Raw genomic sequence first — 13,163 nt, forward strand, 5'->3', positions numbered from 1 at the left:
GACACCCTGTCACCAGCTCTTTTTAATGACATTCAATACAAAAAAATACAAAAAATTATGTAAATAGATACCAAAGAAGTGACATTGGTTGACAGATATTACACATTAGCAATGGTAAGGCATGTTGGGCTTTTTGCATTCTATCCTCATTGACGACGAGCCTGCGTCATTTCCGGATGTTGCCTCCCCCTTTTTTTTTATTGACATTTCGCTTAATTCTAGCTTGCGGGCTACAGGCGTTTTGCAGGGTCATTTGTTTTTTATTCGGTGACATTTAGCACCACGGCTTCTGAACGGATAGGTGCATGTTTTGCACAAAAGAGAGGCGTTTGTAGGTGTCAGGTTGTTGGAAAATTGTAGAGACATCAACATCTTTCTTCCTTTGGATTCCTGACGTTTTGGCTTCCTTTGTCAGCTTGACTTCCGTTTTCATGTGCAATCAACAGTGGAAAAATAGCTAGCTATCTTACTAGGAAAACCCTAGCCAATGTATTAAGTTGTACTTAGGCGTGAGCAATATACAACTTTCTATCGGCAAATAAGTCTGCTTTAAGGGGCTCATTTCCAACGTTGGTTTGTAAGCTAGTTTTCAGGCTAGTTTCCTTACACGGATGCTAGGTGGCGAGCAAGGATAGCTAACTTGCTAACAATACTGCTGCACATTTCTCACTATTGTCCGTCGGTACGCTGTTCTAGAAGTGTCGAAATAACCGAATGAGAGGTCGTACATTTACTGTCCTCTTACATTATTTTTTGTACTGAGGCCCGAAGAAGCTACGTTTTTAGCTAGCCCCAGCTAGCTTAATTAGCTAAGCAAAACAACATGTTTCGATATTTAAATGACGTGGATGACAACCCTTACATGATGTGAGTATCGTATTGCCTTTTATCCAAGCGAACTGCATGTTTTGCTTTTATACCCATTTGAATGAATCAACCCAGTCGTTGTCGTTTGTTCTGAGATTTAAAGGCCTAATCTCCTGCCACCATGTGTAGGCAGGCAGCCAGAATATATTAGGTAACTACATACACCACATAGTTAACTATATCACGGCTGGGATGGATCATGGTTATGTCTAGCTTATTATTTTTTACATAAGTATGTGTTTACCCCTTATATTCTCATTCCATGATGAGTAACCATGGTCGTGTACACCTGGAGACAGGTGGATTTCTCACCTGAGTTTTCATCATGATGTCAGCAATCCCTTTCCTTATTCACTGCTGGGGTTTTTTCCTGATCTGTATCCTCAGTGAGATAAATTGTTTCTGTTTTGAAGGGATCCATTCGCAGCCCAGAGGCAACAGATGAGGAGTCTGTTTGGGTCGTTTGGCTACGAACCTTTCCCCCTCAGTCCTCAGATTCAGCCTCCCCGTGCACCCCACCTTCAGGTGTGTGTGAGCGAGAGTGTCACTACTCTGAGTATCTCTAGTAATTGTGTGTGATGTTGGGTTCAATTCCATTTCAAATTTAGGAAGTACACTACAATTCAAATTATCTTCAATGAGTAAACATTGGAATTTGAATTGGACTTAGGATAACTTTTTGAATTGACTGTAATTAAAATGGAATCGACCCAACCCTGGTAGGTATACACCACAACACACCATAGCTATTTGATTATATGTAGTGTAGACAAATGTTATATTACTGCATATTTGTTGTCTGCTGTTAAATAACCTCCTACTGCTTTTCAGGCTGGAGCCCTGCAGCCATTTGGAATGATGGGAATGGTGAGTCCTTGTCCCTGTGTGTTAAGATGTTATCTCTGCCTCTTAGAGCCCAGAATGCACCGTTCCAATATGTTCAAAACAAATTCTCAATTTCAAAATCAGATAACTGACTTCCTCATGTGTTCCTTCCCCAGGGGGGAGGCTTCATGGACATGTTTGGGATGATGGGAGGAATGATGGAGAACATGGTGAGTATTTTCAGAGATTCCTGGTATTCCCTCACCTGCTTTCCCAGATCAAGCATGTTCCTTGGCTAAAAAATACCCTCAATGGAGATTCTCTGTGTCCAGAAAAAACACATTTTAGAGTTAACGTTTTGTGACCCAGCAACAACTCAGTCTAAAGCAAAGACCCAACATGAGTTCACAGTGGTTGAAACTTAGCACATCTTGTCTAGCTGGATTATGTTTATCTTTCCCTTTTAGGACAGAATGTCGGGTTCGCCAAACTGTCAGACGTTCTCTTCCTCCACAGTCATCTCCTACTCCTCCTCAGACATGGGAGCCCCTAAAGTCTACCAGCAGACCAGCGAACTGAGGACTGCACCTGGAGGGGTAAGAGAGCAGGCCAAATTAAATTTACTGCTGTGATTGCATGTACATTGTTCAGTAGGGGTTTACAATGCCAATCCTCCAGAGCTACTGGCCTCTACTACTAGCTCCTTGCTGAACACTACCTCCTCCCCTCAGATTCGTGAGACGCGGCAATCGATGCGTGACAGCGAGAGTGGCTTGGAGCGCCTGGCCATTGGCCACCACATCTGGGACCGCGGTCACGTGATGGAGCGCTCCCGAAACCGCCACACCGGCGACCGCGAAGAACGGCAGGACTACATCAACCTGGAGGAGAGTAAGTCATGGAGCTACATGTGCTACTCACTACGGTTCTCCAGAATCAGTATGACCATACCCACGTTTCTTTTTTATTTATTTTTTTATTTTATTTTTTACCCCCTTTTCTCCCCAATTTTCGTGGTATCCAATCGCTAGTAATTACTATCTTGTCTCATCGCTACAACTCCCGTACGGGCTCGGGAGAGACGAAGGTCGAAAGCCATGCGTCCTCCGAAGCACAACCCAACCAAGCCGCACTGCTTCTTAACACAGCGCGCCTCCAACCCGGAACCCAGCCGCACCAATGTGTCAGAGGAAACACCGTGCACCTGGCCCCCTTGGTTAGCGCGCACTGCGCCCGGCCCACCACAGGAGTCGCTGGAGCGCGATGAGACAAGGATATCTCTACCGGCCAAACCTTCCCTAACCCGGACGATGCTAGGCCAATTGTGCGTCGCCCTACGGACCTCCCGGTCGCGGCCGGCTGCGACAGAGCCTGGGCGCGAACCCAGAGACTCTGGTGGCACAGCTAGCACCACGATGCAGTGCCCTAGACCGCTGCGCCACCCGGGAGGACTTATAACCACGTTTCTAACCCCCAAGTAATAATAAACCATTTGCCTTGGGTATAAAAGCATATGGATGCTAAATGGCTGTATTTGCAACTGTTTCCATTGCTAGACTTGCCTGGTTAGTTATGTCTGGCCATGTTTCTGACCCCCTCCTCCCCTGTCCCGGTTTCTGACCCCCCTCTCTCCCCTGTCTCTCTCTCAGGTGAGGCTGCTGCCTTCGATGAGGAGTGGAGGAGCACAGCCGGAAGGTACCCTCCCCCAAATGCACGGGGGATAGACTACGGCCGGGACAGGAGGGCAGGTGGGCAACAGCTGGCCCTCGCCGCCCCACCCAGCTCCTCGTCTCCGCCCGCCCCTCGCCATGAGTCTCCCAGACACCTCCCACCTGCAACTCGCCCCCGTTACGACTGGTGAGAGGTAGGAGGAGCATGACCTGTATGTCTGTGTGTTTGTAAAAGTGTGTGTACTGTGGATAGCACTGCACAGTCCCAAATCAATTATTGTACCCTTTGTTGATCTGAAAGTAGTGGATAGGTATCAACCCTGATATAGGGTCTTTTGCTTACGCCAATCCCGATGCAGTCCTTTCAAATCCACTAGGTGAGTCCATAAGGTCCAGGGAACAGATGAGATCAGTCTGGAGCTGGGCCTGTCCCAGTTGTTAGTTTGTCTGTGATCAATGGGTGTATCTGCATTGTTTGGGGTTTAAGGCTGGGTTTCTGTACAGCACTTTGTGACTTCGGCTGATGAAAAAAGGGCTTTATAAATACATTTGATTGATCTCAATAGTCTACAGTGGTTTACGTTACACCACTCCATCTGCTCTGACATTAAACAAGTGGACAGGCAAAAGCTCAGTCCCATTTAAGAATTCTCCATATTGCTTTTGACATAGCCAGTGTTTTCAGATCAGTGTAGGAGAAGAGACAAGAAGACACTATGACAGTTGAGATCCTCATCACCCACTGATGAAGTGATGTGTTTTCTCCTGCCAGGGGTCAAGGGTGAAAGGTGAGCAGAAGGATGGAGGAGAGGATACCGAGGGGATCTGCCTGATGCTGTGAACGAAGAAGGGAGGAGAGGGTCATGACTGACCGTGAAGATATTTGATATGATGGGACTGTCTATATATGAACTATACATTTAACACACACACATCAGAACCCAATACACTCAATACCCGCAATTATGGTTCAACCTCTCTGCTGTTACTGTTTCCATACACACCTGCGGACACACATGTACACACATGATTACACACACTCAAGTTGTATATAGAGCCACCCTCCAACTTTACATGCGTTAATTGCCCACCTCACTATATAAATATATATACATTGCCACACTACATACTACACATGTGCTGTACAGTCCATATATGTTTGTGTAGACACTAGTGTGTCTGTGAATTGAATTGTATACTGTTGACTAATTAAACTAATTAATGAAAACGAACATTAAACATTGTTAGATAATTGCACACTGTGTTGTGGTTTGTTATGGAATAGTGAGTGGATGGGTTATGTTTTTAGAACAGGTTTTGACCTGACAAGGACTGACATTACTAAAGGTGGTACAGGAGAAATGGAGTTTGCTGGTGTTTTTCTGTCTTTTATACAGTCTTGTCTGAAAATCCCATTTCCATGTAGGAAGTAAACTGACATTCCAATACACATTTTTGTTGTTGCAAACCCATGAGAATTGGAATTTCAGTTTACTTCCTGAATTGGCACAATTGAAGTGGAATTGATCCCAACCCTGGTACATGTGAAAATGTTACTTGGTTGTATTTTTGTTTTGCTGTTGAATCTGTTCAATATTCAGCATGCCTTTCCATCCCAACACTTTGTTTATATTATAAATGCCACAGTAAATAGTGTGTCCTATGGCACAGTCCATCCCTTCATACATACTCCCTCACAAATAAACACATTCATATCCCTACACACTCACTCTCTCGTGTGTGTAAACTCGTGCTCTCACTATCTAGTGTCAGAATAGCTGCAGATGGTCATATGACATCCAGCTGGAACACACCAGAGAAGAAGCCAATCAAAATCCTCCCTGCCCTCTGCCCATTCCAGTGGCACATTCCCTCTGGATATCTCTTCCCCCCTCTCTTCCATAATTGTCACCTTCATCACTGAGGTTCCTTCTGTATTTTATAGCTGCCCTGTGTGATTTGTTATTCGTTCTCTATCTTTCATCTCTGTATTCTGTTAAATGCTACACATCACTAGTTACTGGCCCTGGTCCTCTATTACACGCCTTCATTCACATACAGTGCCTTGCAAAATTATTCAGAGCTTTTGGATTGCTTCACATTTTATTGTTACAAAGTGGAATTAGAATTGATTGATTTAATTGTCTTTTTTTGTTGTCAATTTCCTCTGTAATGTCAAAGTGGAAGAAAAATTCAGTTTTTTAAAAAAGATTAATAAAAATGTGATAACTAAAATATGTCCATTGCATAAGTATTCAGCTTATTTGTTTATGCAAACCTAAATTAGTTCAAGAGTAAAATGTTGCTTAATAAATCACATAAGTTACATGGACTCACTCTGTGTGAAATAATAGGGGTTGACATTATTTTTTAATGACTAACCCTTCTTCTGTCCCCCGTGCATAAAATATCTGTAAGGTCCCTCAGTCAAATATTGAATTACAAGCACAGATTTAACTACAAAGACCAGGGATCTTTTTGAAAGCCTCAAAGAAGGTTTGTGATTGGTTGATGGATAACAATAACAAATCAGACATTGAATATCTCTTTAAGCATGGTCAAGTTAATAATTATGCTGTGGATTATGTATTAAACCACCCAGACACATCCAGATAGACATCCTTCTGAACTGAGGTGCAGGACAGGACAGGAATTAAACTGCTCTTGGATGTTACCATGAGGCCATTGGTGATTTTAAAGCAGTTACAGGGTTCAATGGATCTGATGGGAGAAAACTGAGGATGGATCAACAACATTGTAGTGACTCCACAATAATGACTTAAAGTGAAATGAAGAATACAAATATACAGAATAAAAATATTCCAAAACACCCATCTTGTATGCAGCAAGGCACTAAAGTAATACACTTTTTGGCCTAAATGCAAAGTCTTATGTTTGGGGAAAATCCAACATAACACTTCACTGAGTAACTGCCTACTTATTTTCATGCATGGTGGTGGCTGCATCAAGGTATGGGTATGCTTGACATCTGCAAATACGGGGGAGTTTTTCAGGATAAAAAGAAACAGGATGGAGCTAATCACAGGCAAAAGGAAAACCTGGTTCAGTCTATTTTCCAACAGACACTGGGAGAGGAATTCACCTCTCAGCAGGACAATAACCTACAACACAAGGTCAAACCTACACTGGAGTTGCTTACCAATAAGACAGTGAATGTTTCTGAGTGGCCAAGTCAAACTTTTGACTTAAATCTGCTTGAAAATGTATAGCAAGACTTGAAAATTGCTGGCCATGACTCCTAACATCTTGACAGAGCTTGAAGAATTATGAAATTCAATATTGCACAATCCAGGTGGGTAAAGCCCGAGACTTACCCAAGAAGGCTCACAGGTGTAATCACTGCCAAATGTGTTTCTAACATATATTGACTCAGGGAGCTGAATACTTATGCAACAACTAAAATATGAAATTTCTATCAATCTTATTTAATTTTTTTATTCTTCCATTTTGGCATTACAGAGTATTTTGTGTAGATTGTTGACATTTTTTTTTACAATTAAATCCAGTTTAATGCCACTTTGTAGCACAATAAAATGTGAAGAAATCCAAGGGGTATGAATACTTTTGCAAGGCACTGTATCTATTCCATATGGCTATCTAACCTGGACTACAGGGAGTTCAATATCTCCCCTCCTATACTGTGCATGCTAAGGCTAAGCCAAATACAACCTACAGTTTGGTCACAACAGTCTATACAAGGCCAATCTACATACTGTATCTATACAAATCTGATAGCCATACAAACAGATTTCTGCAGCCAGCAGTATGTTTTAGAAGATTAATGCTAATGCTAACTAAGTGAATGCATCCTCCAGTATGTTCTAGCTAGCAGATACACACAGCAAGCTAAGCCCATGCATCCCACAGTATTTCCCAGCATATACTCCTGCCAACCCTGCCGTCTGTTTCTGCTTGTTCTCTGTGTATGTGAGCTTATCAGGGCTTACATCACTACTGACTAGTACTCATGACATCTGTGGAAATATTGTTCCAGCAAATGTATGCATAAATGAATGTGTAATTGTTGTGTTTGCCAATATACTGAGCGTCAGTGCCTAGGGCTGTAGCTGTGGTGCAGTGTGTTGACTGTGTCATCATGGGATGGGACAGGGGGGTTGTGGGAGATTGTGTTTTGTATTCCATGTTGCATTCTCTCCTATTCTATTTTGTGACATTTCTTTGGGCTCAAGCCAAACAGAGAACACACACAACCCCTCTTTTTCGGTGGTTACTGCTGCTATGCTGAATCCTTCTCTCCTCTCCTCTTTCTGTCTCCTTGACCCATTCTCGCTCCCTCCCCTTTCCTCTGCATCTTCCAATAACTTGCGCGTTCCCCCTCCCCCGTCTGTCGCACGTTCTCACCGCCTCCCCTTTTCTACCTCCTCCCTGTGCCCCTCTCTCGCTCTCCTTCTCTCTCATTTGCTCACATTCTCTCACTTTCCCTACCAGGCTTCACACACACTGCAGGTAATGGAAAACAATATACATCTATTCCTTCCTTCCTCTCATCCTTCTCAGTTTCCTCTCCTCTGTCTCTTTGCTCTCTTCTCTCACCATTTCATCCCTCCGCCAGCTCATATCCTCTGATTAGTCCTTGACTGCACAGCACAGCACAGGTACCATTGCATCAGCTTATGTGTCTAAACTCACTGATGGTGTGTGTGTGTGTCAAGGAATGACAGCGCGTTGTGTGTGTCCTACTAGTCCATGGTTCGATGTTGAATGTGTTTGATGGTTGGCCTGTCAATTGCGGTGTGGTGTGTGTTGCTGTATGTGCTTAGAGTGCATCTGCTCCTGACTATGCGTCAGTTTGTGCCAGTTTGCTGTGTGTGTGTGTGTGTGTGTGTGTGTGTGTGTGTGTCTGTCTGTCTGTCTGTCTGTCTGTCTGTCTGTCTGTCTGTCTGTCTGTCTGTCTGTCTGTCTGTCTGTCTGTCTGTCTGTCTGTCTCTGTCTGTCTGTCTGTCTGTCTGTGAGAGTAGAAGTCTGCCTGTGAGAGTAGAAGTCTGCCTGTGTTAGTCTCTATATTCTCTGTTATGTCTCCAGAAAATAAATTTAAGAGGTTATTTTTATCTCTCACTCTGTGAACATCACTTACCCCATCTCAGAATATTCATCATTTCTGGCCAAAGGGGGATTTAATCATTTTAGAATCTCTACCACCGTTCCCTTGTTCCTCTCATCTTTCTCTCCCTTCTTCTAAAGCTTGTTTTGATCATGCAGAAATCCCTCTGCTGTGTTAGAACATGGCTGTGTTAGAACAAGGCTGTGTTAGAAGGAGGGTTGGTGCGTGTACTGTATGTGCTAAAAGAGAGGATGAAAGGTGCTGTGTGTGTGTCTACGTGTGTGTGTGTGTGTCTGTGTGTGTACGTGTGTACGTGTGTGTGTGTGTATATTTGTATGTGTGCCTGTTAGATGTGAGAATGAATTGTGTCTGTATTATATTTGCCTCTGACTGTGCGTGTGTGTGTTCCCCACAGGATGTCGATAGTGATCATTGTTGCCAGGGAGATCCTGGACTCCAGAGGGAACCCCACAGTGGAAGTGGACCTGCACACTGACAAAGGTGAGAGACTGGTATTTTTCAACATCACGACATGGTGTGATTATTTGAGATATTCCATTATCAACTGGTTAATTCCCCTTTATCCTTCACCCCTCCATTCCCTTGTTTTCTCAACCCTTCTATTCCCTCCCCCATCTGTCTTCCCCTCCCTCACCCTACCTTCCCTTCCCTCATGCCCTCACCCCTCCATTCCCTCAAATCTCTCCCTCCTCCTTCCAGGTGTCTTCAGGGCAGCTGTGCCTAGCGGAGCGTCTACTGGCATCTATGAAGCCCTGGAGCTGAGAGACGGAGACAAGAGCCGCTACAAGGGCAAAGGTGAGGGCTGAGGAAGGTGTGTGTGTGTGTGTGTGTGCGTGCGTGCGTGCGTGCGTGCGTGTTTGTGCAATGATGTTCGTGTGTGTGTGTGTGTGTGTGTGTTTGTGTATGATCGTTCGTTCGTGTGTGTTTGTGTCGGTGTGTGTGTGAGGGGAGGTGAAGGGGGATAGAGAAATGTGCTACGAGATGGATGGGTACTAGAGAAGATATGAGCAGTAAGCCATATTAACTTATGGTAGCACTGTGAGGAGGAAAATTAAGATGACTACACTAAGTGAGGTGCAGAATGAACTACTTTTCTGTGTCCTTTTCTTCATTCTTATGTCCTGTCTCTGTATCCTCCTCCTCCTCCACCACCTCTTCTTCATCCGGTTTCTTCTCATCCTTCACTACATCCCTCCTTCTCCTAGGTGTGCTCAAGGCTGTTGGTCACATCAATGACACCATCGGTCCTGCCCTCATCCAGTCGGTGAGTACGGTCGTGAGTGTGTGTGTGTGGGTTGTGTCCTGTGTTGCAGTGTGGTTGTTTGGGCATATTTGTAACTGAGATAAAGAGAGAAAGATGTCTCATCAGCTCTCTGAGATGTGCTGTGTTGCAGGGGGTCAGTGTGGTAGAACAGGAGAAACTGGACAAGATGATGATAGAGATGGACGGCACTGAGAACAAGTGTAAGTAACAACCTGTATGAATCACATATGAGACACCAGCTTGGACCAGTCCTGGTCTCAAGAGCTGGCGTGTGAACATTTTATTCTAACTAGTGCTTTTTCAATTTGATCTTTCCCTTAATTCATATCTATTCGTTCTGCTCCCTTCAGCTCAGTTCGGGGCCAATGCTATTCTGGGTGTGTCCTTGGCCATATGCAAAGCTGGTGCCGCAGAGAAAGGTGTCCCCCTGTACCGTCACATTGCAGACCTGGCAGGAAACACAGAGCTAGTGCTTCCAGTTCCTGTGAGTTCATTACCGTTACATTTTCACCTGTATTCAGTTGACTGTCATAGAATACATTTGACCAAAAACCATAACCTACTCTGTAAAAAAGATAAGATGAAGGCTTCAGACAGTTGTCTCTGTCATTGAATGAATTAATGAATAAAGGAATGAATGAATAAAGGAATGAAGGAACTACTGGATAAAGGAATGAAGGAACTACTGGATAAAGGAATGAAGGAACTACTGGATAAAGGAATGAAGGAACAACTAGATAAAGGAATGAAGGAACAACTAGATAAAGGAATGAAGGAACAACTGGATAAAGGAATGAAGGAACTACTGTATAAAGGAATGAAGGAACTACTGTATAAAGGAATGAAGGAACAACTAGATAAAGGAATGAAGGAACAACTGGATAAAGGAATGAAGGAACTACTGTATAAAGGAATGAAGGAACTACTGGATAAAGGAATGAAGGAACTACTGGATAAAGGAATGAAGGAACTACTGGATAAAGGAATGAAGGAACAACTAGATAAAGGAATGAAGGAACAACTAGATAAAGGAATGAAGGAACAACTGGATAAAGGAATGAAGGAACAACTGGATAAAGGAATGAAGGAACAACTGGATAAAGGAATGAAGGAACAACTGGATAAAGGAATGAAGGAACTGCTGGATAAAGGAATGAAGGAACAACTAGATAAAGGAATGAAGGAACTGCTGGATAAAGGAATGAAGGAACAACTGGATAAAGGAATGAAGGAACAACTGGATAAAGGAATGAAGGAACAACTGGATAAAGGAATGAAGGAACTGCTGGATAAAGGAATGAAGGAACAACTGGATAAAGGAATGAAGGAACAACTGGATAAAGGAATGAAGGAACTACTGGATAAAGGAATGAAGGAACTGCTGGATAAAGGAATGAAGGAACAACTGGATAAAGGAATGAAGGAACAACTGGATAAAGGAATGAAGGAACAACTGGATAAAGGAATGAAGGAACTGCTGGATAAAGGAATGAAGGAACAACTAGATAAAGGAATGAAGGAACTGCTGGATAAAGGAATGAAGGAACAACTAGATAAAGGAATGAAGGAACTACTGGATAAAGGAATGAAGAAACAACTGGATAAAGGAATGAAGGAACAACTGGATAAAGGAATGAAGGAACTGCTGGATAAAGGAATGAAGGAACAACTGGATAAAGGGATGAAGGAACAACTAGATAAAGGAATGAAGGAACTGCTGGATAAAGGAATGAAGGAACTGCTGGATAAAGGAATGAAGGAACTGCTGGATAAAGGAATGAATAAATGCTGTAAATTGACAAATACTGATGTATGTCTCCCTCTCCTCCCCTGGTCTCCCTCTCCCTCAGGCCTTTAACGTCATCAACGGGGGCTCTCATGCGGGCAACAAGCTGGCCATGCAGGAGTTCATGGTACTTCCTGTAGGGGCGGAGTCTTTCAGGGACGCTGTGCGTGTGGGGGCGGAGCTGTACCAGACGCTGAGGGAAGTGATCAAGGAGAAGTATGGCCAGGACGCCACCAACGTGGGGGACGAGGGGGGGTTCGCCCCAAACATACTGGAGAACACTGAAGGTGAGAGAGACAGGAGGAAAGACATATCAAAGACACTACTGCATGGTCCGAAAACAACTTCTGTAGACCCTCAGCTTTGTGTTTTCAGATGTGAAGGAAACAGCCTTCCAATTGGCTTACATTGCCTTCAGAAAGTATTCACACCCCTTGACTCTTTCCACATTTTATTGCATTACAGCCTTGCCTACACACAATACCCATAATGTCAACGTTTTTAGAAATATTAACATGTCTTGAGTCAAAAAATATTCAACCCCTTTGTTATGGCAAGCCTAAATTAGTTTGGGAGTAACAATTTGCTTACAAGTCATATAATAAGTTGCATGGACTCACTCTTGTTGTACATGATTTTTGAACGACTTCCTCATCTCTGTACCCCACACATACAATTATCTGTAAGGTCGAGCAGTGAATTTCAAACACAAATTCAACCACAAAGACCAGGGAGGGGTTCCAATGCCTTGCAAACAAGGGCACCTATTGGTAGATGGGTAAACATATAAAAAGCAGACATTGAATATCCCTTTGAACATTGTGAAGTTATTAATTACACTTTGGATGGTATATCAATACACCCAGTCACTACAAAGATACAGGCATCCTTCCTAACTCAGTTGCCGGAGAGGAAGGAAACTTTAAAACAGTTACAGAGTTTAATGGCTGTGATAGGAGAAAACTGAGGATGGATCAACAACATTGTAGTTACTCCACAATACTAACCTAAATGACAGACTGAAAAGAAGGAAGCCTTTACAGAATACAAATATTCCAAAACATGAATCCTGTTTGCAACAAGGCACTAAAGTAAAACTGCAAAAAATGTGGCAAAGAAATTAACTTGAATACAAAGCATTATGTTTGGGGCAAATCCAACGCAACACATCACTGAGTATCACTCTTCATATTTTCAAGCATGGTGGTGGCTGCATCATGTTATGGGCATGATTGTCATTGGTAAGGAATAGAGAGGTTTTTAATATAAAAATAAACTAAATAGAGCTAAGCACATGCAAAATCCTAGAGGAAACCTGGTTCAGTCTGCTTTTCCACCGGACAGTGGGAGATAAATGTACCTTCCAGCAGGACAATAACCAAAAACACAACGTACAATCCAGGTGTGCAAAGCTCTTAGAGACTTACCCAGAAAGACTCACAGCTGTAATCGCTGCCAACGGTGATTCTAACATGTATTGACTCAATACATTTGCCAAATGTCTAAAACATGTTTTCACTTTGTCATTTTGGGGTATTGTGTGTTGATGGGTGTGAAAATAAATCTATTTTATCCATTTTGATTTCAGGCTGTAATATAACAAAATGTGGAATAAGTCAAGGGGTATGAATCATTTCTTAATGCGCA

The 13,163-nt window shown here is 43.1% G+C and overlaps 2 protein-coding genes across 4 annotated transcripts in view; both read left to right on the forward strand.

The window, feature by feature from the left end:
* Positions 1 to 179: 179 nt before the first annotated feature.
* Positions 180 to 4,619, forward strand: LOC129857229 (myeloid leukemia factor 2-like). 2 transcript variants are annotated; one of them, XM_055925268.1, is made up of 8 exons: positions 180 to 867; positions 1,281 to 1,392; positions 1,699 to 1,734; positions 1,869 to 1,922; positions 2,160 to 2,288; positions 2,424 to 2,583; positions 3,342 to 3,549; positions 4,135 to 4,619. In XM_055925268.1, the coding sequence occupies exons 1-8, from the start codon at positions 824 to 826 to the stop codon at positions 4,145 to 4,147; spliced, it is 756 nt and encodes a 251-aa protein (XP_055781243.1). In that variant the 5' UTR covers positions 180 to 823; the 3' UTR covers positions 4,148 to 4,619. The 2 variants fall into 2 exon arrangements, with proteins under 2 accessions (XP_055781243.1, XP_055781244.1); XM_055925269.1 differs by having other exon boundaries at positions 181 to 867; positions 3,342 to 3,556.
* A 3,122-nt stretch (positions 4,620 to 7,741) lies between these two features.
* Positions 7,742 to 13,163, forward strand: part of LOC129857230 (gamma-enolase-like) — a 9,662-nt gene continuing 4,240 nt past the window's right edge. Inside the window, exons 1-7 of one of the 2 annotated variants that reach the window (XM_055925270.1) lie at positions 7,742 to 7,850; positions 8,861 to 8,946; positions 9,166 to 9,261; positions 9,672 to 9,730; positions 9,861 to 9,930; positions 10,081 to 10,214; positions 11,581 to 11,803. In XM_055925270.1, coding sequence (XP_055781245.1) covers positions 8,862 to 8,946; positions 9,166 to 9,261; positions 9,672 to 9,730; positions 9,861 to 9,930; positions 10,081 to 10,214; positions 11,581 to 11,803 — 667 coding nt within the window. In that variant the 5' untranslated portion in view covers positions 7,742 to 7,850; position 8,861. Of the gene's footprint in view, positions 7,851 to 7,901; positions 8,000 to 8,860; positions 8,947 to 9,165; positions 9,262 to 9,671; positions 9,731 to 9,860; positions 9,931 to 10,080; positions 10,215 to 11,580; positions 11,804 to 13,163 lie in introns of those variants that run through there. The other variant, XM_055925271.1, reaches the window with a different exon arrangement.

The sequence above is a fragment of the Salvelinus fontinalis genome, chromosome 6 (assembly GCF_029448725.1).
Source record: "Salvelinus fontinalis isolate EN_2023a chromosome 6, ASM2944872v1, whole genome shotgun sequence".
NCBI lineage: Eukaryota > Metazoa > Chordata > Actinopteri > Salmoniformes > Salmonidae > Salvelinus > Salvelinus fontinalis.